Genomic DNA, 21,636 nt, shown 5'->3' with positions numbered 1-21,636 from the left:
ATCTCCAATAAGCCTGAAGAGAAACCCAGAGGCTGGCAGGCCAGGAGGAGGTGGAGGCGGGTGTGAGAGTTGCTGCAGTGCAGCTACTACCCCTGGTGCTCTACAGCAGGTTCCTGCTTGCCACAACACGGGGGTTTCTGCAGAAGGGTTTTGGCAAGCCTGCCATGGGGCTCAGGATGCTTGTTTTTTCCCTTGTCATTCCCTTCAGCACCTACAGGACCCTACTGCAAGGCTTCCCAGGCATCCTGGCCCTCCAACCCCTCCCCATCCTGGTGGTCAGTGTGTAGGTGCCCCTGGACTGAACTTTCTGTTCCCTGGCCCAGCCAGGAACAGGTAGGCTGCCTGCGCTTACTCTCAGCTTTTTCCCCCCCAAAGGTGTTTTTTTCCACATGCCCCCCAGCCCATCTGGTCTGTGCTGGCTGCCCCCCAGGCTTTCTGCACCCTATTGCCTTGCTACAGCCAAGCAAGAGCCTCTGCCCACAAGTGTGGTCTGCTCCTTGCCCACCCATGCTGCTGCTGCTTTAGTGACCGGATCTCCCCAGGAAGCACCGTGGCTGGAGCCAGTGCGGCCGCGGGTCAAGTGTGGTGGTGGAGCATCTCCCACAGCTGTGAAAATACAGTGCTATTTTTATTCCAAGGGCTTGCTTTTCTTAAACAAGTTCTGCTTCAGCAGGGGGGGTGGGGTGGCCAGTGGTGGGTGTATCCCTGGGCACATGCACAGGGCACAGCTGCCCCCATGGCTGCGGGGCATCTGCTTCTGGGGAGGGTGTGGGGTTGGGATGGTGGCCCTGGGGTCACCCGGTCCCATAGGGACCACCCTGCTGCCCCTCACAGCTGGCACCCAGGTGTGGGGAGCAGGGGTGGCAGCAGGGCTGGGTGTCATGCTGGGGGGGGGGGGGGGGGGGGGTGAAGCTGTGTGTGTGTGCACGTGTGCTTCTGCAGTGTGTATGCCTGTGTGTGCACATGCAATGTGTGTGCGTGAGGGTGTGTGCATGCTGAGTGTGCAGGTACGGGGTGTGTGCAAGGCACGATGTGTGTATTTGTGAGTACGCAGGGTGGCTGTGGGTGCGCACGGGGCTGCGTGGGGGCATCTGTACGCAGAGGGTGCGTGTGCACACAGCCGGCGTGCGCAGGGCTGGGTGCGAGTGTGTGTGTGTCCGCGGGGGGCAGCGGGAGCTGGGTCCCTGCTTTGCTATAACGGGTAGCGCTCACTCATAGTCGCACACGCGCACCCCTGAGCGCGCCCCGCGCCCCTCGGTTCCCCCCATCCCGGCCGGCGCGCGGCCCCGCGCAGCGGCGCGCCCCCGCCCTTCTCCCCCCGCCGCGGGGCACCTCGGGAGCGGCAGTTCTCCCGGGGTCCGCGCGGCCGCGGCAGCCAGCGGGCGGACTACGCTTCCCAGCGGGCTCAGCGGGCGGCGGGCAGCCAATGGGCGCGCGGGCTGGGCGGCGGCCGGGGTATATAAGGCGCCGCCCCACGCCGCGCGCTCCAGCCTCACCTGGACGCGCAGCGGAGCGGGACGGGACAGGGCAGGGCAGCACCGCACCGGGTACGGCGCCAGCTCTCCCGCCGCGGTGCTGCCTGCGCCGGTGGGCGCGGGCTGTGCCGGGGAGGGGGCTGCGCGCAGGGCTGGTGCAAGGAGGGGCTCCCCTCGGTCGCCTCTGGGCGGGGGCTGGGGGTCCCGGGGGGACGGGCTGCGTGTCGCGGGGAGCGCGGTTGGCGAGGGCGGGTAGGTCTCCCCCCGTGGATGCGGGCCCCGGGTGGCCGCCCAGCCGGTGCGGGGCTGGCCGGAGCCGGGGAGCGGCGCGGTGCCCGGGGCGGCGGCGCGCCCCGCCCTGCGCTATTGTCCGCGGCGGGCCGCCTTTGTCTGCCGATCCCCATCCCCGGGGACCTCGGCTGACCTCGAAGGGGTGGGTCTCGCAGGCAAAATGTGCGACAAGCCAGACCTCTCGGAAGTGGAGAAATTCGACAAGAAGAAGCTGAAGAAAACCAACACGGAGGAGAAGAACACGCTGCCCTCCAAGGAGAGTGAGTGCAGCACCGGGCGCGAGGGGCGGAGGGGCTGGCTGGGGCCCCGGTGTTTGGCTGCGCGGGAGGCATGTGTTGGCCGTGGCCGGTGGAGTGGGTGTCCTCGGGTGCTGATCTCACCACCGAGGCATCCAGTGGAGAGAGGCAGTTTGGGGCAGCTAGGCTCTGACCCAGAGAAAACCACTGACCGAGAGGTGAGGGGTCAGGGTACGGCTCTCTGGGGCAGCGGGCGGAGGGCTGTTGCCTCAGGGCATGACTTCCCTGAGGAGAGCTGAAGGCAGGTGCCCAACTTGCTGTCACCCATCTATGCATCTCATCACCCTCTGACTTGAAGTGTTTGCCTACCCCACTTGGGGTCAATCCATAAAACTGGGCGCCAGGGCCTGAGTGATTGCTCTGCAACCTTCTCCAGTGGGTGTTTCCCACAAAAAAGCGCCACAGACTAATGGACCTCTCTTCTCTTGCAGCTATTGAGCAGGAGAAGGAATGTGTGAAGTCTTCCTAGAGTGAGATGGCCTGGCAGGAAGAGCTACCACTTGATTTTTTTTTTTTTTTTTTTGCTTTGAATTAAATCATGTGCTTTTTTTAAATTTACATCATGTACATGTATGGAAAACAGCTGCATCACCTAACCCACTGTCCCACCTTGCTGGCAGCTTTGGCAGGTGGGGGGAACAAAGCGTGGCCCTCTCAGTCCATCAGTAGCCTGACCCAACCTCATCTCTGCTGCTCAGCTGACTCCTGTTGTCAGCGCTGATCTTCCTCTAATGCGGTGGGGAGATGAGCAAGGGCTATGGAGAGGCTCCTGGGGACAGACCCCCTTCTGCCTGGGGGAGCGGGGATCCTTTCTGGCCTGGCCCATGGCCTGGGTTTGTCTAGCATACTCTTCACTGATGGTGTTCTGTAGCCTCACTCACAGGTTTTTTTTTGTCTTCCTTGGGGGAAAAATGAGAAGTTTATTATAAAATAAAAAATGTAATGACTGACCTATAGCTTGTGGCTTCTTCCCTGGCAAAGGTTCAGGCTGCAGCCTGGCTTGCCCTAGTGGGTGGGAAGGTCTCTGGTGCTGCAGCAGCGCTGGTGGTTTGGTGTTGCTCGAAGGGCTGTATGGGATGGTTCCCTACAGGGTGAGTCCAGCTTGGTGTTTGTGTAGGGATCAGTTCCTGGTGGCCTGGGGCAGACCAGAGCTGGGAGCATTGCTGGTGTGGTGCTGGGACTGGGGGCTCAGCTGGCTGAAGCCACTGTGTTCCACCAGCAGTGATAGAATCATTAAGGTTGGAAAAGACCTCTAAGATCATTGAGTCCAACCGTTGACCTGACACCACCATGCCCACTAAACCATGTCCTGAAGCGCCTCATCTACTCCTCTTTTAAATACCACTAGGGATGGGGACTCAACCACTTCCCTGGGCAGCCTGATCCAATGTTTAACCACTCTTTCAGTAAAGAAATTTTTCCTTGCATCCAATCTAAACCTCCCCTGGTGCAACTTGAGGCCATTTCCTCTTGTCCTATTGCTAGTTACTTGGGAGAAGAGACCGACACCCACCTCGCTACAACCTCCTTTCAGGTAGTTGTAGAGAGTGATGAGGTCTCCCCTCAGCCTCCTTTTCTCCAGGCTAAACAACCCCAGTTCCCTCAGCCGCTCCTCATCAGACTTGTTCTCCAGACCCTTCACCAGCCTCGTTGCCCTTCTCTGGACACGCTCCAGCACCTCAACGTCCTTCTTGTAGTGAGGGGCCCAAAACTGAACACAGTATTCGAGGTGCGGCCTCACCAGGGCCGAGTACAGGGGCACGATCACTTCCCTACTCCTGCTGGCCACACTATTGCTGATACAGGCCAGGATGCCATTGGCCTTCTTGGCCACCTGGGCACACTGCCGGCTCATGTTCAGCCGGCTGTTGACCAACACCCCCAGGTCCTTTTCTGCCAGGCAGCTTTCCAGCCACTCTTCCCCAAGCCTGTAGCGCTGCATGGGGTTGTTGTGGCCGAAATGCAGGACCCGGCACTTGGCCTTGTTGAACCTCATACAATTGGTCTGGGCCCATCGATCCAGCCTGTCCAGGTCCCTCTGCAGAGCCTTCCTACCCTCGAGCAGATCAACACTCCTGCCCAACTTGGTGTCATCCGCAAACTTACTGAGGGTGCACTCGATCCCCTCATCCAGATCATCGATAAAGATATTGAACAAGACCAGCCCCAGTACTGAGCCCTGGGGAACACCGCTCGTGACCGGCCGCCAACTGGATTGAACTCCATTCACCACAACTCTCTGGGCCCGGCCGTCCAGCCAGTTTTTGACCCAGCGCAGAGTACACCTGTCTAAGCCGTGAGCCGCCAGCTTCCCTAGGAGAATGCTGTGGGAGACGGTGTCAAAGGCCTTACTGAAGTCCAGGTAGACCACATCCACAGCCTTTCCCTCATCCACTAGGCGGGTCACCTGGTCATAGAAGGAGATCAGGTTGGTCAAGCAGGACCTGCCTCTCATGTCATCCGTGCTGGCTGGGCCTGATCCCCTGATTGTCCCACACATGCCTTGTGAGCGCCCTCAAGATGAACCGCTCCATCATCTTCCCCGGCACCGAGGTCAGGCTGACAGGCCTGTAGTTCCCCGGATCCTCCTTCCGGCCCTTCTTGTAGATGGGCGTCACATTGGCAAGCCTCCAGTTGTCCGGGACCTCCCCCGTTAACCAGGACTGCTGATAAATGATGGAGAGTGGCTTGGCGAGCTCCTCCGCCAGCTCCCTCAGCACCCTCGGGTGGATCCCATCCGGCCCCATAGACTTGTGAGCGTCCAGGTGGCATAGCAGGTCATTGACTGCTTCCTCTTGGATTATGAGGGGTTCATCCTGCTCGCCGTCCTTGTCTTCCAGCTCAGGGGGCTGAGTACCCTGAGGATAACAGTCCTACCACCATAGTGGCTTCTTGGTGCATCTTCAAGTAGAGGCTAACCTGGGCCTTCCTGCTCACCTGAAGGCTGAGCCTCCTGCTTCTAAGAGGTTGGTGTCCCCTGCCTAAAACATCACTTGTGGAGCTGGGCTGGCTCCTCACCTGCACAGCTGGAGGTGCCTGTGCTGGCATTGTGGATGCTGGCCTGGGTCCTGCTGGCGCTGTGCCCAGGCTGGCTCTGTCCACCCAGTTCTTAGAGCAGAGTTTTCCCCTGGCTGCCTGGCACAGCCCTCTCTTCACCTTGAGCCAACCCCTGCCCTTGGTTGGAGGTTTTTGCAGCCTTGTAAGGATGGATTAATGCAGTAGACCCCTTGGGTACCCTCTAGGCTGATCCCAGCCCTGCCTTGCAGGAGTGGAGATCCCTGTGTCCTGCAGTCAGCCTCCAGCATGGTGGGTGAGGGGGAGCTGGGGTCTGATAGTGCCTCTGGGTCTGCTGAGGCTTCCTGGGTGCTGCCAGGATTTCCTCACTTCCACCTGGCCTGCAGGGTCACTGAATGGGCTGCCTATGGAAGAGGTGGAGGCAGACTTGCCAACTAACGGTTTTGGCCAGTGTCCCTAGTGAGCCTGGTCAGCTGGAGACAAACACGGGGCTGTTGTGCCTGTCTGGACACAGTGCCTATCTGCCTAGTACCTCCACCCACACTGCCTGCCAAAGGCTGCAAATAACATTGCTTGTGTGGCTGCAACTGCCTTCACCCCTTAAAAAGCAGAATTGAAAGAGCTGAAGGTAAGAGGTTGGCATTTGCATACTGTCAGGGCAGCGTGCAGAGTTTTCCGTGGGGTGAGGGCAGTGGGGAGCGATGCTGAGGTCCAGCTGGGGCTGCTGCTACACTGGGTTGAGCACTGAGAAGCTCAGCACATGCCAGGGTGGTTGTGCCCCCTCGGGGGGGGCTGATGTCCCCAGGACAGCACCCTATACTGGATGTGGGAATACTTTTCTCGGTGCCAACTGCTGGGGCAGGGTGCCAGTGTGGCAGCAGCCGCTCACCACCCTGGCAGGGCTTGTCCCTTCTCGGGAGTGGTTTCTCTTGCCGGGCAGGGCAGGCTCAGCCCTGTGCTGGGGAGGGGGCAGGGGGCCTCTTCAGACCCTTCTGTGAAAGCAGAAGGTAGAACAGGTCACGTCAGCAAGAGCTGGGCTTCGGAGCAGCAGGCAGGGCTCGCAGACCACTAAAGGTTAAGCACCTTCTTGCTGCTTCAGCATTTCACCCATCCTGCAGAGAGGCTTTGCAATCCTTGATGTGCCCAGGCTGGGAGTTGGGTTAAACTCAGAGGTAAAACCAGCCTGAGCCCTTTCCCCATCCCCGAAAGCCAGAGCATGAGCTGAACCAAGTGAAGCTTTTGGGATGGAAACACAAAGTGGCAGGGCTGATCCCCTCTTCTCAGTGGGGCTTTTGGGGATAGGGAGGTCTCGGTGGCTGCCTGCAGCACCTGGCTGCTTCCAACACCGCCCCAGTGCCTCTCCCTCCTGCACACTCTTAGTCATGCTGCAATGGGCCACTCTGTGGGCATGGAAAACCACTGGTTGACTTATCTCTCCCTGAGTCACTCGGACCTCTGCAAGGTCACGGCAGGAGTGTCCCATCCCTGGCACCACCGTGCTCACAAAAACCTCCCTCTCGCCCTCTGTTGCACACGCAGGCAGCAGAGACTTTGCCGAGGGGTGCTGGGCGCCCCAAGTGCCTGCCGACCGTGCACCCCCTTCCTATGGGGCCAACCGGTTTGCCAGCCAAGGCAAACCTCTGCGGCTCTCCAAAGGTTGCCCCAAATGGTAGGGTTGCTGGTGCCAGGAGCTGGCGATGCTCCAGCATTCGCCCTGAGCCTGTGCAACTGACCCATGAGACCACCTTGCTGCATCCCGGGGAGCTGCAGGGTGAGGACAGGGGTGCCGATGCACCTGGGTGTAGGTTGCTTTTTTCACTGTGGCCACCCCAGGGACGTAGCAATGCAGGTTTAGACACAGGGTTAAGTGCTGGCACAGCTGGGTCTGTGGCCCAAGGAAGCTACTTCAGGAGCTGGCAGCCCCAGCCCGGCCCCGGGGACATCAGTTGGAGCTAGGGGCAGCTCCCCAGCCCCAGCAAACCCATCTTGGTGGGTTGTATGGCTGATGCAGCTGAGTCTGCCCAAAATGAGGGCAGCCCAGGCAATTCTCCCACCCACATCCCTGCCAGAATGGTGCATGGGGAAGTGCTGGACATGCTGCCCAAACCCTGTATCCTCAGGTCTGAGGATAAAGAGAAAGCCGTTTTGCAACCCAGTGCCTGAATTGTCCTTGTTGCCAGCAGAGGATTAGCCAGTAAGGGGAGAACCATTACAGAAAAGCCCTTTATATCAACACTTTCCCTCCCCCCCTGCCCCGGACCTTCCCTTTTTCACCCTGGCATGCAAGGGCACATGGCTGCCAGCGGTGTGGGAGGCCAGGATGCCTGCCAGGCTGATATCCCCTAGAAACGTGGTGACTTTGGCAGCATGGGCTGCCCCAGCAGCCACCCATGCACAGAGGATGCCATCCCAGGAGCTGGGCCTTCCTGGCAGGGCTCAATGCTGGGCACCAGGTAAGTTGTATGTGTCAGCTCCTCCTGGCAATATCCATGCTTCTCCCCGGCCAGGGCCCATCCCGCTGCTCCTGGGGCAGTTTCCTCCCATCGCTCGACTGGGTGGTGGCTGGCGCTGCAGAGGAGGGAGGAGGAGGCTGAGTCACTGGCAGGAGGAATTTGGGCAAATACCTGGTGATCAGCAGCACGGGGTGAACTCAGATCAGGGCTTGCGGCTGGGATGGGCATCTGCCCTCAGCGCTGCTCCATCCCCTCTGACTCAGCTGGGAGAGGATTTGGCCCCATATACGCTTGTGTGGAGGATCATAATCCCATCTCTTGCAGGAGGTGTCTGAGTCAGCCTGTGCATGGCCCCGCACCGGGCACCCCGGTGTCCCCCTCCTCCCAGCCGTGCACCCACCCTGCCAGGCTGCGGCACCCTCCGCACATCCTGCAGCACCATGCTGGTTTGCAGCGCAGATCGCCCAGCGCAAGGGAGGCTTTTGCACGCCAGCAGCTGGGGTTTTCCCTTGGCCGCTCTCCATCTGGCAGCCCCTGGAGCTGCGGCAGAAAGTGGTGAGAGCCAAGAGGTGGCGGTGACCAGGGCCAGGGGCGGCTCCCAGGTTTGGATGGCAGGAAATTGCCAGCCCCAGCCTGCACTGCGGTAGTCCAAGCAAACACCCCCTTGGAAGGTGTGGGTTTATCACCAGAGCAAACAGGATAAGGTGAAGCCAGGCTGCACAGCTGGGCAGACGCTGCAGCTCCCCCACGTGCGGGTCCTCCCCCACTCCCCACATCCCCAGGGAAACCGTGTCACCACCTCTGCGTCACTTGGGTCAGCCTTTCCCCACCAGCTCTCCCCTGCCCGGGTGGACACACTGCCAAGCACAGAGCTCAAACCCCATGGTGGCAGTGGTGGAGAAGGGAGGCAAGGGAAGCAGCAAGCACGAGCTGCCAGGGAAAACCTCTGCTGGGAGTTGTTGGGGAAGATACGTGCGTGCGTGCACTGGGATAGTTATATGTTTGGCTGTAAAAGGGGAAAGCAGAAGAGACTGAGCCGTAACGGGGAAATGAAAGTGTTGGGCGAGCTGACGACCATGGTCCTTTGGGAATGGAGCTGATGGGAGGCCACCACAGGGTGGGAGAGTGTGTGTGATGTGGCACTGTAGGTCAGACTGTCCCCTGGGGACTCTCAGTGACACAGGGTGAGGATTAACAGACAAGCTGTCCCCATTATGTGGCAGGGAGCAGTGCCATACCAGAGAGTTCCCATGGCCATGGGGCAGGAAAGCCACCATCCCTGACCAGTGGGTGCAAAGGCACCAGCACAGCAAGCCAGGTGCCTCCAGACACCCGCACTGGTAAACTCACCTGCGGGCTGCGCGGCGGCCAGCAGAGCCAGGCTGCCACACGCAGCACACCCCACCACCTTCCCCAGCAGCAGAGAAGTTATTGCTGCTCTTGAAATAATGCCTGGGAGGTCAGATTTACCAGCCGGAGCTTACTCATCCCCTGCCAGTGAGGGCTCAGCCCGAGTAATGATGAACCAGGAGTGCTCAGAGCTTTCTGCAGAGCTTTCCTCTCCTCCAGAGCCCTGGCGAGGACCCGGCTTCTGCCAGCGCCCAGGTCTAAATAAAGCTGGGGAGTTATGCACTGAGCCACCCTGCAACCCACCACGCTCCCTGCATTTGCTCGGGTTGTTGCTGGCACAGGGCACAGGTGGGAGCAGCTTTGCCGCATGCCTTCACCAAGCGGCATGCGTGTTGCTGGCGCCTGGGGGTGCAGAGCCCTTCGGTGGCTCACAGCCCGCTCCCGAGAGCGGCCAGAATTAATTGCTCATTTCTGGCCCCCCCAGTTGCATTCTGCAGATTCCTGTGGGCCTGTGGGGCCATGCTGGGAGCTGCAGGAGCATGTGCTCCTGCGGGGGACACGGCTCCGGTGTCGTGCGGCAGTGCCTGCACTTGTGCCCAAGCCGGGGCAGCTGATGGCGGAGAGGAGCACTTTATTTTAGGAAGCAGCTGGCTCACACAGGAGACATTGTTTATTGTCTTTCTTCCCCCCAGTGCTTTATTACAAAGGATTATGGCATGAAAAGCCATTTTGTTCCCCTGCTCCCAATGCATAGCCCCCACTCCATGATTTATTCCTCTCTGCAGGCAGCAGCTGGGGTACAGCACCCTGGGGAGCTGGCGGGGGACAAGGTGAGGGCTCAAACCCATGGCAGTGATGGCAGCAGGGATGCATCCAGGGCCCAAACCGCAGCACAGCCGGATGGGATTTGCCAGGGGTGTCCGAGACTGCTATTGACTGCGCAAGAGCCTGCAGGATGTGAGGAAACCTCGAGGGGCAGAAAAACAAAATCAAAGCCTTTCCGTGGTGGGTGTCATCTATGAAGTGATGTCACCTCGCTTTGCCCGGACAAGGCAGAGGTCTGTGTCCTCTCCCCAGGGACACTGCTGTCCCCAAGCCCAGGTGCCCCACTGCTGGTGCTGGGGGCACCATGTGGTGTCACAGCTCCAAACCTGCCTGGATGAGCCTGTGGGGGAACGTCCCACTGCCCACGGGGATCAAAGGCCAGGCTGGGTGCAGAGAGCACAGTGCAGGGTACGAACTGGGCACAAAGGGTGTGGTGCAGGATGCAAGCCGGGGGTCAGCATGGGAATACGACCCTTTGCTGCTTCCCCCAAAATCACCTGCGGACAGGGCGGAGGCACCTCCGAAGCAGCGGCAGGAGAGGCTTCCCTCCAGCCCTCTGCCCAGGCACTTTCCTTGCCAAGAGGCAGCCGGGATGCCATGTGCCCCTCTGTCCCCCTCCTCTGTCCCTGCCACCATGAAGCCCGCTCTGCCGCCGTGCGCCTTTGCTGTGAGTCCCCGAGCACAACCCGCTGCAGCAGGGGCCAAGCTCCCTCCTACAAGGCTGCAAGCCAGCGCCTGCCAGCCACCTCCGCGGCTTTCCAGGAACCAGCGCAGGAGCAATGGGCAGCAGATAAGCATGTTGCAACAGATAGTCATGCTGTCTCCCAAAGCCCCAACCTGCCTGCGCACCTACATCGAGGTAAAATTATGGCTGGTGCTTCCTCCTATGGTGCTACCTGCTCCACCACCCTGTCACCCAGCATGTCCCTCATAACTGGCCAAGGGGCTCCGGGGACGAGCTGGGGATGGGCGAGGAGGCAAGGGTAAAGGCTGCGGCGGTGGCACGCAGCTCGGCAGCTGCCAGCCCCGGGGCTGCAGCGGAGCTGGACAAGCCTCTGCTTGCAGTGTTGTGTCTCAGAGAGGCAGCTCCGCAGCTCGGGCATGTTCCTCTCCCCGCTGCCTCTCCCACGCCACTCCCAGCTCAGCAGGGAGGGACCTCACGGGGCTGCAGCTTTCGCAGGGAAGGCTCTGACAGTACCTCCGGCATCCCAGTGCCATGGTGGGGAGGAGGTGGGGAGGAGGCAGCTCCCATCTCTGCTGCCGTGGTCCCAATTCCCCTGCAGTGTTGGCAGTGGCTCCATCTCCAGCCAGTTCACCAGTTATGTGGTCTTGCTGCCATGGATGACGCTGTTTGGGGACACTGCTACACCCCTGGACTACTGCTGCCTGTGTGGTGGCTGGCAAGTGTTGAGTTTGCAAGGCCTCAGCCCAGCTCACGAAAACTGCACAGGGCACTCCTTCAGGGCAGCTTGAGCTGTGTGGGGTAGAGGGGGAAGCGTGGGGGGGCCTTCCCCAGATTTGCTTCAGCTATGTTGGTCCTGGGGGGGGAAATGGGTGCCAGGGTGCCTGGCAGCCACTGCTCAGAGCTGTGAGCTTGGGGGAAATGGGGATGGCCAAGGCTAGAGGTGGCAGGGCTGTTCTGGGCGGGACATGTGCTGGGGGGTGTTTCAGGCCAGATGCTGTGGATGGAGCTGCCGCTGGGTACAGGCCTTGGAGAAGCAGCTGCAGAGCTGGTCACCGGGGCTGGAACAAAGGAAGAGGCCCAAGCCCCAGCTGCAGCACGGGACATGTGATGAGTTCATTGGGGCATGAGCTGGCAGCACTTTGCGTGGCCACAGGCTGGCAGCGGGGATGAGGCTGTATCAGGGCTCCTTACCTTGGCACTGGCTTCCCCGTGTTCGCCGTAACACCCAGAGCCAGGAGTGGGAGCCAGGTGGCGGGCGCGTGTGTCGCAGCCTCTCTGGGTAGGGGTGCAGCCGAGCCCAGGGGATTAAAACCTCCCATGCTCCAGGAGCCTGGTGCCCTGCAGAGTCCCTGTCCCGCTGCCCTGGTGCTGCCCCCACTGCTCTGGCACTTCTTGCCCAGCATACGGTTCCTGGGCAATGTCCCCATCTCCAGACAAATCCCCCTGCAGCAACTGGTGGCAGTGCCCGCAGCCCGCAGGCAAGGTCCTGTCCCACCTGCAGTGCTGGGGCGATGCCAGCTCTCGGCAGGCTTCCTGTAAATGCGAGGTCATGCCCAGATAAGCCCATTCCTCCTTCGCCCTTGAGCCCAGTGCTTGGGTTCCTGGGCACCGTGGGAAGCACCAGCCCTCCCAGCAGCTCCCCATTGCCTCCCTCCCACTCCTCTCTTCTGGGGGCTCAGCAGGGAGCCCCACTTCTGCAATTCACCTCCTATTTAATTATCCCCTTGTCCCTGCCAGACCTCCTCAGGAGAGGGTCCAGGCTCCCCTCCCCGCTGCATGGCCAAGCAAGCCATGGTGGGTTGTGCCGCCAGGCTTTGTCACCGCACCAGGGTGGCAGAGCCGTGGGGCAGTGGCTGTGATGCTGTTTGCAACCCATCAAGCCACAGTTAGTTAACTCGGAGGTCTCTTTTCACTTATAAAATATATTTTTCCCCAAGATGCTGTATTGGCTCTGGCTGAGATGGAGTTAATTTTCCCCCTAGCAGCCCTCATAGTGCTGTGCTTTGTATTGGTAGCTAGAAAGGTGTTGATAACACACCAGTGTTTTGGCTACTGCTGAGCAGTGCTCCCACACCATCAAGGCTGTATCTCCAGCATTCCACCCCCTCACCCCCAAAGGCCAGTAGGCTGCAGGTGGGCAAGATCCTGGGAGGGGACATAGCCAGGACAGCTGACCCAAATTGACCAAAGAGGTATTCCATACCATATGACATCTGCTCAGCAATAAAAGCTAAGAGAAAGGAGGAGGAGTGGGGGGCATTCATTATTACGATGTTTGACTTCCGGAGCAAGCACTACACCTACGGAAGCCTTACTTCCCGGGAAGTGACTGGACATTGCCTGCTGATGGGAAGTAGAGAATAAATCTTTTGTTTTCCTTTGCTTTCGTGTGCAGTTTTTGCTTTTGCTTTATTAAAGTGTCTTTATCTTGACCCATGAGTTCTTTTCCATCTTATTTTCTCCCCACCTGTCCTGCTGAGGATGGGGAGTGATAGAGCGGCTTGGTGGGCACCTGGCAGCCAGCCAAGGTTAACCCACTACAGATGCCAAACAGGCTGTCGGCCAGCTCAGCAAGGCAGCCAAGCTGCACAGCCACCAGGAGCCAAACCTACCCAGCCACATCCCTGCTCAGATGAGCAGGTGACTCTCCAATGGCTCCTGGCGCCTGCAGCTCAGCCCAGGGGAACCCTGGCTGGGGCCCCTTGAGCACAGTCAGCTGGGGCCACTGGCCCTGTGGTGTCCTTGGCCGCACTGCAGGTATATGCTGCCCTTGCTAAGCCCTGCAAGAAGCATCCCCTGAGGCTTTAGTGTTTGCCAGCCCTGCCTGGGGTAGTCCAGGGCATTAGGGCATGGCACGGTGCTGCTGCTGCAGAGCACCGTGCCCCTCTTGCCTTAGCAGGATCTGTCCTGGTGGCTCTATCTTGCTCAGGAGGTGTCTCGCCCCTCCTGGCCTCAGTATTGTTACACGGTAAATTAGATCTCTAATAAATAAGTAATGACAAATAATGGGATTAAACAGCTACCAGGCAAAGGGAGCTGGCAGGGGGAGGTGTGCCATGCTCAGAGGCTCGCCCCAGCGGCGTGTGGCCCTGGCAGGGCTGGTGCGGGGACCTGGACTGGTTTGGAGCAAGCCCCAGCCAGTGGTGCAGGCTGCGTCTGCCACTTGTACCAGCAGCACCCTGCGCTTCTGGCCCTGGCACATACATTGGTGCCCCAAATACATGCCCAAGGAGCACCCCCATATTCCCCGGGCTCCCCTGGTCCCAGACTGCCAACACCCTGCACCCTCAGGCCCTCGTCCTGCTGCCCCCTCCTCAACCCCCCATGCTTCTCTTGTTCCCTGTCTCCTCTGACAGATCACCAAGGCTGGTATTACCATAATCCCTGGCTTAATGTAAATCCTTCTCCCATCTCATGTTTTTCCAGGGAGGAGGAGGGAATCGATGCACTTTTGTGGCACCCGCTCAGCCCTGGGGCTTGTGCCAGGTTCGGACAGCCAGAAAGCCCTGGGCGTCCATGCAAAGGGTCCCTGCTTTTGCCCCCCCAGGGAAGGTGCCCAGGGCATCTTGCAGTCCCCAGCGAGAGGTGTCCCCAAGTTTTGGAGCTGTCTCTGGGTGGGCCCCAGGCACTGGCAGGAAGAAGAGCTGATGATGCCTGGGGCGGGGCAGGTGGCTCCTGTTCCCCAAAACGCCCCTGCAGCCACCCGGGGGTCTGGTGTCCCCCTCCCTCTCCCCTCTCCCCTCTCCCCTTGCTCTCTGCCCCAGGCTGGGGTGACCTTGCCACTATTCTTCCTTTCAACCATCTGAAATATTTGTATTTGCTGCTCTTCCCCAGAAACCTCCTTCTTTAAGACATTCTCCCTTCTGGTCCCATGGGTGATTGTGAGGGTGGGGGGAGTTGCACTCCTTCTGGCAGCTGCCAGCCATTTGCCTCCCTCAGCACTAAATGGGGAAGCAGGGAGAAGCCATTTGGGGTATTTGTTAATTTATTTCTGTACATCCCCCTCACGCAGTGGCTGGGCTCCCGCTGGCAGGGTGAGGGACAGGCCTCTGAGCATGCCGAGCATGCCAGAACAGGAACAGGGTGGCTGGGGACAGCCACCGCCGCCAGCCTGCAGTGACATTGTGTGGGGGACTGTGTTCTGCAGGCAGGCAAGGGGCTTTTTGCTCACACAGGCTCCAGGGAGGCCCCACCACTGCCTCGGGGCACCCCCTGGTACTGCTCGCCTGACCTGGGGCAGGGGTCCCACTGTGCCTGCCCTCCCGGCAGTGGGGTGGCAGCAGGGAGCTGGTGTAGGGACAGCGGGGTGGCAAGAGGAGGGAATGAAGTGACAAAAGGGGGACAGGAGGGGACTGTGAGGAGGGCAGTGAGGGGACAGGCGGGGCGACAAGCGGGTGGCAGGAGGGGGCAGTGAGGGGACACCAGTGACAGCAGTGGCCATGCCCGGCCACCCCCGCAGGAGGGCGTGGGGCGGGGCAGGGGCGGGGTGAGCCGTGGTCTGGCCCCGCCCCGCTGCCTCGCGCGGCCGCCGTTGGCAGGGCGCGTGCGCTGCGCAGGCGCGGGGTGAGCCGGCACCTGCGCCCGGCGGGTCAGGTGGGCGGCGGCGGCGGCGCGGAGGGAGGTAAGGAAGGGCGGGCGGGCGCGGCGCCATTTCCCTCGGCCCCCAGACACCCCTTGTGGCTGGCGGGCTGCCCCTTTCCCCCGGCCCCTTCCGAGGAGCCCTGGCATCGGCTCCGGAGCTGGGGGGTGCCCCGCGCCCCCCTCGTGGGGTGCAGCTTCTCTGCCGCGTCCCCCCTCCCTGCGCCTCTCCTCGGCCGCTCCGGCCTGGGGGTCCGGCTGTGGGTCAGGCGAGGGTCTGGCAGCCGGGCAAGGGTCCGCCGGAGAGTCTTGCCGCCTGCTGAGCTGGGAGCCAGGGCCTGGGGAGCAGGGCGGGGCCCGGCCCAGCGTGCAGCTCCCATGCACGCACCCCGCTGTTTTTGTCTGCAAACGGGTGCTGGCGTTCTGCGTGAGAGGTTTCCATCCTGCCGCAAGTCGAGGTTAGCCTCCGAAATAGCTTGCAAAGGGCTAATCAGTGAATGCAAGTTGCAAACAGCATTGCTAACGTCAGTGTCATGGGTGGCAGCGTGCCCATTGGTGTCATGGCTGTGTCATGTCTGTCGGTAGTCTGCTGACCTGCCAGGCTCTGGAGTAGCCTAGCATAACCTATTAGTCATTTTTAAAACGTCTGCTAGTCACTTGCTAGCAAACCATTTCTAAATGGAAACTCTTGTCAGGGCTGATGGCGTCTGTCAGGAAGGGCTTTGGTGACAGGGGGCAGGGACCACCTTAAACCCCCCTCAGCAAGGGTTTGGAAAAGGAAGAGCAAGGGTTTTGAACAGCTCGCCTACCCAGGGGAGAGTTTCCCAAAGCCATCAGCCTAGGGAGCTATGCTGCAATTCCTGTTTGTCTCTTGTGACATTTGCATTTTGTTCTTTGCTTTAGAACCACTGGGTTGCACAGATGCTTCTCAAATGTCCCATGGCCCATCAAGTTAGTTCAGCTGTGCTTGATTTGGGGTGTTTCTGTGCAAGGGAAGTGAAATTGGTGAGCCTTTAGTTAGTTTCTGCACTTTTCGCAGAAACTAACTTGAAGCAGAAGTTTCTGATTTTGGCTTTGTGGTAAGCACTGGTTGAAAGAGCTGCGAAAAGAGCAGAAACAAAGTTGAACAGAGCCCCCTGTGATTAATGCGGAAAGTGGTTTTTGGCCTGGAAGGAATAGGAGTGCTGATCTGAGCAGTGTTGAATGCTCCTGTTTCACTTGGTTGGAGGTTGGTCTGGTGGTGTCATCACTAAGCAGCACTACATGTCCACACCCTTCCCAGGAATGGTGGTAGCAGGTGTAAGCAAGTCAGATCCTGTCTGTTTTTCATACCAGGCTCTTGCCATCTGGCTCACTCTTCTGGTTAGCAGATTCAGGTACATGTTCAATCCTCAGATCAGATTCCAGAGTGTGTGGGTAGGCAGGACAAGCAGATCAAAGCTATCGACGTCCCCTGCATTGAGGGGAGACACGGGTTACACAGCCTGTGCACTCATGCCAGAGCTCCTTCAATTTATTCTTTTCTTATTTTGGATTTAGCATCCATAACGTACTGGCCCTGCCCTGGTCAGAAATGGGCTGTGTTCTGTTTTACTTAGGGCAAGAGAAACTCTATCCTCAGCATCTTGTTCTTCCCTGTTTTACTCCAGCCATCAGTACTGCACTTTCAGCTTCCTAGAGCTCCGCTGTTGTTCTTCCGGCCTGGGTCAACATCACAAATTGAAAGGCAGTGCACCAAGCGCAGCTCTGGCAACCTCACTGACTGATGTTTGTTTTTTAGTGACTGTTATGCTGGAGGAAGGTGTTCCCTGGACAGTCCTGGAGACAGAAGCACTGTATTTCTAGAGCAGGTACAGTACAGACAGCAGCCAAACAGACCTCTTATTCCATGTCAGGCCTTTACCTTCGCTTGCAGAATGTCCCTAGAAGGGGGAGGACTGGTTGGCACTTGGTCTTTCTCTTGCGACTACTGACTAAGGAACCTGTGGTGTCGGGCTTGTGTTGCAACGTGAACTTGCACCTGTGCCCTAGCAAACTGACATGCGAAAAGCATTGCCAAAAAAGAGCAGCAGAGAAGCTGGGTCTCTGTACCTGGGAAACCCCTTCTGAGCTGTAGAGATCATATGCAAAAAACAAGCACAGCTCCACTTGTAAGGTGAGTCAGCATTCTTGGGGTGATTAAGAACTGGTTTACCAGTTGTATTGATGTTAGGCCTGTACATCTTTTACATCCTTCCAGTAGAGCAAGTCAGATAGGAGAAATTATTTAGCTAGTGATTATACAGTGGAAAGGAGGGCCTGGTGACAGTGATCACTGGTGATTTTGTTGTTTTTGTAATAGCCTGAGGACACAGGCCAGAAGACATGTTTAACTAGTGATGATATGTTTGGGGAAAAAAGCTTGGCTATACAGAGTTTTCACCAAAAGTGGTATAATTGATACTAAACTCTCAACAGTTGTTCTCACCTTGAACTTACAGTGGTGACCTGCTGCTTCCATTTTGGACCTGATTTCAGGCACTTGTGTGCCTGAAAGATTGTCCAATTTCCAGCTCTGAGCTCTCTTATTAGAGAGATTACCTCCTATATACAAAACTTGTTCTGAAATGGGGAAGGAAATACCATATTCTGTTCTTCCATGTGCGACTTTCTGCAGAATCCACGAGTCAAATAGCTATTTTGTACTATTTCTGAACCCTGCAGATTGCCTTGGTACTGTGCCCCTCCATCCTGCTGCAATGAGTGGGAAGTCCTTGCTCTTAAAGGTCATTCTCCTTGGGGATGGTGGAGTTGGGAAGAGTTCCCTCATGAACCGGTACGTCACCAACAAGTTTGACTCGCAGGCTTTCCACACAATTGGTGTGGAATTCTTAAACCGGGACCTGGAGGTGGATGGACGTTTTGTGACCCTCCAGATTTGGGACACTGCGGGACAGGAGAGATTCAAGAGCCTGCGAACCCCCTTTTACAGGGGAGCAGACTGCTGCCTGCTGACCTTCAGCGTGGATGACCGGCAGAGCTTTGAGAACCTCAGTAACTGGCAGAAGGAGTTTGTCTATTATGCTGACGTGAAGGACCCTGAACACTTCCCATTTGTAGTCCTGGGCAACAAGATAGACAAGCTTGAGAGACAAGTGAGCACAGAGGAGGCTCAGGCCTGGTGCATGGAAAATGGTAACTATCCATACCTGGAGACTAGTGCCAAGGATGACACCAATGTGGCAGTGGCCTTTGAGGAGGCTGTGCGACAGGTGCTGGCGGTGGAGGAGCAGCTAGAGCACTGCATGCTGGGCCACACCATTGACCTGCACTCCAGCTCCAAGTCAGGGTCTTCCTGTTGTTAAGAGTGGCTGCTGCTTCAGGAATGTCACTCGAGCCGGCGGCTGGATCGGAATAAGTACAGGCAGCTCTGGGGCACTCTGAGGAGAGTGGCTGCAAGGACAATAGGTGGCTTGCCACTGGAGAGTTGCAGCCTCACCATCTGAATTCTGGCTGGAATCTTCAGGCACAAAGGATATATCTGCAGGAGGGAGCTGTCAAAAGAGCATGTGAACGTAGTCCTGCTTCCATCTCTGCCTGTTTTAGCAGGTTTAAAGGACTAGGTTAAAGTCCTTTAAATTCACTAAAGACAGTGAATGCTGATCTGTACCAAGAACTGCCTCCTGAACAAAGCTGAGAGCGCTCTAGACACTCTTTGAAGTATTTTAGTCCTGAACTCAAAAAAAAAAAAATACTAGACCCACTAAACTCATGACCTTACTGCCAAAGGAAAGTTTGCTCAGCATACTGAAAGAAACCTGTTATAGAGACTCTAGCCCACACGACTGTGAGAATGCCAAATACTAGAGTGGCTGAGATGTGTGTCTATCTGTTGTTTGGGATAAGTGCATTGTCCTGAGACTGAATTGTGCTGAGAATTGTTAGAGCTCTGATCTGAAGCAACATACAAAGGAGAGATGGACCTGTGTTTGAATGTGGCAGCATCGCTTCTTTGTAGCTGCCTATTTCTGATCTGTTTTTCCTCACCTCTAACTTTGTCTTGTGTGACTGTTATTTTGTGGAGAGACTGTCTGCTTCTTGTTTAATATATGTTTCCTTGTCTCTTCTGGAGGCTCAACGCCGAATCTCGCTTCTCATACCTTGAAGGCCTGGATAAAAAATACCGATGTGGATGCTCGCCGGGTCATGTCAAAGGGTTTAGAGTTACTCAGGAGTTCAGGAGATCTGGAGCGTGAAACTTCAGCTGGTTTCTGTCACAGGTAATCGCTGTGTCCAGATGATATGCTCTAGCAGACCGGATGGTAGGTGGGTGGGATGTCTCCTAGGTGTGCAAGTGGCTGGGGGAGTCATATGTGGTCAGCTGTTAAATCCACTCACTCGGTGTGCGGGGCTGGTGACCGCTGTGCTTCATTAGCTGGCGGACCAGCATCTTCAGTTGCTTTAGCATGGATGTTCCCATCTGGATGCTGCAACATAGGACCATTCACTTTATTACCTGTTGTGTCAGGTGCAGTGCTGCTGAGCACAGTTAACTCATGCCGTTGTCCTGGCCCTTACTCCCTAACGGGGAATCCAGTACGTTTTATCTATAATTCATCTGACAGACTTTACTGGTAGTCCACTCAGTTAACTGGCCTTTGTTAATGGCTGCTGTGTTCAGTCCATTGGGGAGAGAGCTGCACTGGTTCCACCTCTGTTCAAGGTGGCTGAAAAATGGTATGGGAGGGGGGCAGGGAACCTTCTAGAAAAGGACGCTAGGCTTTGCTGATCGCAGCTCCTGCACCCTTCTAGGTGTTAGTCCCAAGCTATCTGTGTAGCAGAGAGATGAGTGCTTGCTGACTGCTGTCTTTACCATTATAACCTCATGTCCTGCAACTTCCCATGCAAGCATTTGCCCAAAACTATGACTTTGCCCATAAGCACATAGCAGCCTGCCATGGGGAGAGCTTCCCCGAGTACGTATCAGCTGGCTGCTGAATGCGATTCCCACTGTGATGAGCTACTGGATGGTAAATTTTGTAGCTCAAATCGAGCAGCCTCACTTATGCTGTGCTTTAGAGCAGGGTAATCTCTGTCCTCGTGCTGGCTGGTGGCAGCTAATCCCCATCGCCGAGCAGTCTTTGAGCATGCAGGGAGTCTCCTCTGGGGGAACTCGGGGTGATCCTGCCCATCTCTGCAGGGCAGCCACATATGGAAGGGACTGAAGCTTTACTGCAAAGTGCTTTAGAGGGATCTGACTTCTAAACAGGGCTGGACACTCATATTCATGGGGATAGATAGGGAGTGCTTGCAGTCTCTGGAAAACCAGGTCCCTTGAGGTATAGGAGAAGGCTCTGCCTCCGTAGGTGCAACAGGTTTTTACAGGATATTAAAGTTATTGTTACTGTTTGTTTACCGATGTCTGACCTCCCCAGGCCTCTAGATTTTTCTTCAGTTTAACACTGCTTGATATTTCCTTCAAGATCCCAGACTGTGACCTATGGTTCTGATTTACGTCTCTGAACAGACACGTTCCCCTGGAGCTGGTTTGTGCAGGGGCCCCAGGGTCGGAACAGGCTCAGGCCCTTGTGCACTGCCTGGCCCTCCCAGAGGGGCTGCTGAGGGAGCTCCCAGCAGGTGAAACTGCAGCTTCACCAGCTTGGGTCTCATGGGATCTGGGTAAGGACTGGCACCTCCTGTGGGAGAGGGCAGAGACTGAAGCCACGGTGTAGGAGGCAAGGGTGCAGCATGCTGTTTGCAGTAGCCTGGGTGTGTGTTGATGCTGATAGCTGAAGCTCAAGAGCCTCATTGTGCACAGGCTGAGCAGACGGTATGTATTGCCAGAGGGTGTTACACACATCTTTTATTCCTAACAGATATTGGATTATTGACTTTAAAAAATAAAAGCTATTTTATTAGGCTTGTGTTTTAAAAATCCATTTAAAAAAGTATAGTATAATATATTTGTTTAATTTATTTTAAATGACACGCACAATTTCCAAAGGAGCTAGGATTTTGAACTCTTTGTTGCAAAGGTCAGTGCCAACAGCCATCCCCTCCCTGTGTCCACTCATGCTGCTGTGGTTGTTGCTATTGCTACAGAACTGGAATTGTAAAACCGAGATTCTACCTTTATTTAAGCAAATAAAACGTGGATGTATTCAAGTGAACTCAGGAAGTGGCTGCCTTCTTGGTTTATCAAAGTTCAAGTTGGCTCCTGTTGTCCTGAGGGATGTGGAGCTGGGTTGGTTATAGTATCTGGCAGAGGGAAGTCACTAAGGGATCACAGGGGTTGGTTATTCCTGAATGTACCTAGCTAGACCAGTAGTTGAAGGAATATAACATTTTCTAGCTGAATCCAGTGACCAGTTTTGTCTTTTCAAGAGTGTATCAGAAAACACTTCCATAACAGAAATATTCCACGTTGCTTCCCTCTGTCATTACATTTTAATTTTCAGCCTGGGCTCTCAGCAGTAAGCTGGGTACTTTACTTTGATTTCTTCCTGCGATCTTGGAACCGACCCCTCGGGCTCCAGGGGGTTGTAACCAGGCATGATTTCCATAGGATGCTCAGACAGAAATCAGCATATGGGGACTGTTCTCCTCCACTGTCCTGCCAGGATGGTCTCTTATTTTGGGAGGCTTTCTCTGTGTTTGCAGAGTCTGTGCCTGCTGTTTCTGTTGGCAGA

The 21,636-nt window shown here is 56.9% G+C and overlaps 2 protein-coding genes across 6 annotated transcripts; both read left to right on the top strand.

The window, feature by feature from the left end:
• The first annotated feature begins 1,477 nt into the window (after positions 1-1,477).
• Positions 1,478-3,012, top strand: LOC143164733 (thymosin beta-15A homolog). Its single transcript, XM_076347657.1, has 3 exons — positions 1,478-1,547; positions 1,922-2,026; positions 2,494-3,012. The coding sequence occupies exons 2-3, from the start codon at positions 1,927-1,929 to the stop codon at positions 2,529-2,531; spliced, it is 138 nt and encodes a 45-aa protein (XP_076203772.1). The 5' UTR covers positions 1,478-1,547; positions 1,922-1,926; the 3' UTR covers positions 2,532-3,012.
• An 11,933-nt stretch (positions 3,013-14,945) lies between these two features.
• Positions 14,946-21,117, top strand: RAB9B (RAB9B, member RAS oncogene family). Of its 5 annotated transcripts, none has more exons than XM_076347175.1 (3): positions 14,946-15,011; positions 16,749-16,818; positions 17,672-21,117. In XM_076347175.1, the coding sequence occupies exon 3, from the start codon at positions 17,707-17,709 to the stop codon at positions 18,310-18,312; it is 606 nt and encodes a 201-aa protein (XP_076203290.1). In that variant the 5' UTR covers positions 14,946-15,011; positions 16,749-16,818; positions 17,672-17,706; the 3' UTR covers positions 18,313-21,117. The 5 variants fall into 5 exon arrangements, with proteins under 5 accessions (XP_076203290.1, XP_076203294.1, XP_076203292.1 ...); XM_076347177.1 differs by having other exon boundaries at positions 14,966-14,983; XM_076347179.1 differs by lacking the exon at positions 16,749-16,818.
• Positions 21,118-21,636: the final 519 nt, after the last annotated feature.

Source organism: Aptenodytes patagonicus, chromosome 9 (assembly GCF_965638725.1).
Source record: "Aptenodytes patagonicus chromosome 9, bAptPat1.pri.cur, whole genome shotgun sequence".
NCBI classification, from domain to species: Eukaryota; Metazoa; Chordata; class Aves; order Sphenisciformes; family Spheniscidae; genus Aptenodytes; species Aptenodytes patagonicus.
This window is presented reverse-complemented; position numbering and strand designations above follow the sequence as displayed.

What these genes read in the sequence shown, in the direction of transcription:
- LOC143164733 (XM_076347657.1), top strand. Translation starts at nt 1,927, where the DNA reads ATGTGCGACAAGCCAGACCTCTCGGAAGTGGAGAAATTCGACAAGAAG. An exon ending in CACGCTGCCCTCCAAGGAGA is followed by an intron (nt 2,027 to 2,493) that starts GTGAGTGCAGCA and finishes CTTCTCTTGCAG; the next exon opens with CTATTGAGCAGGAGAAGGAA.
- RAB9B (XM_076347179.1), top strand. Translation starts at nt 17,707, where the DNA reads ATGAGTGGGAAGTCCTTGCTCTTAAAGGTCATTCTCCTTGGGGATGGT.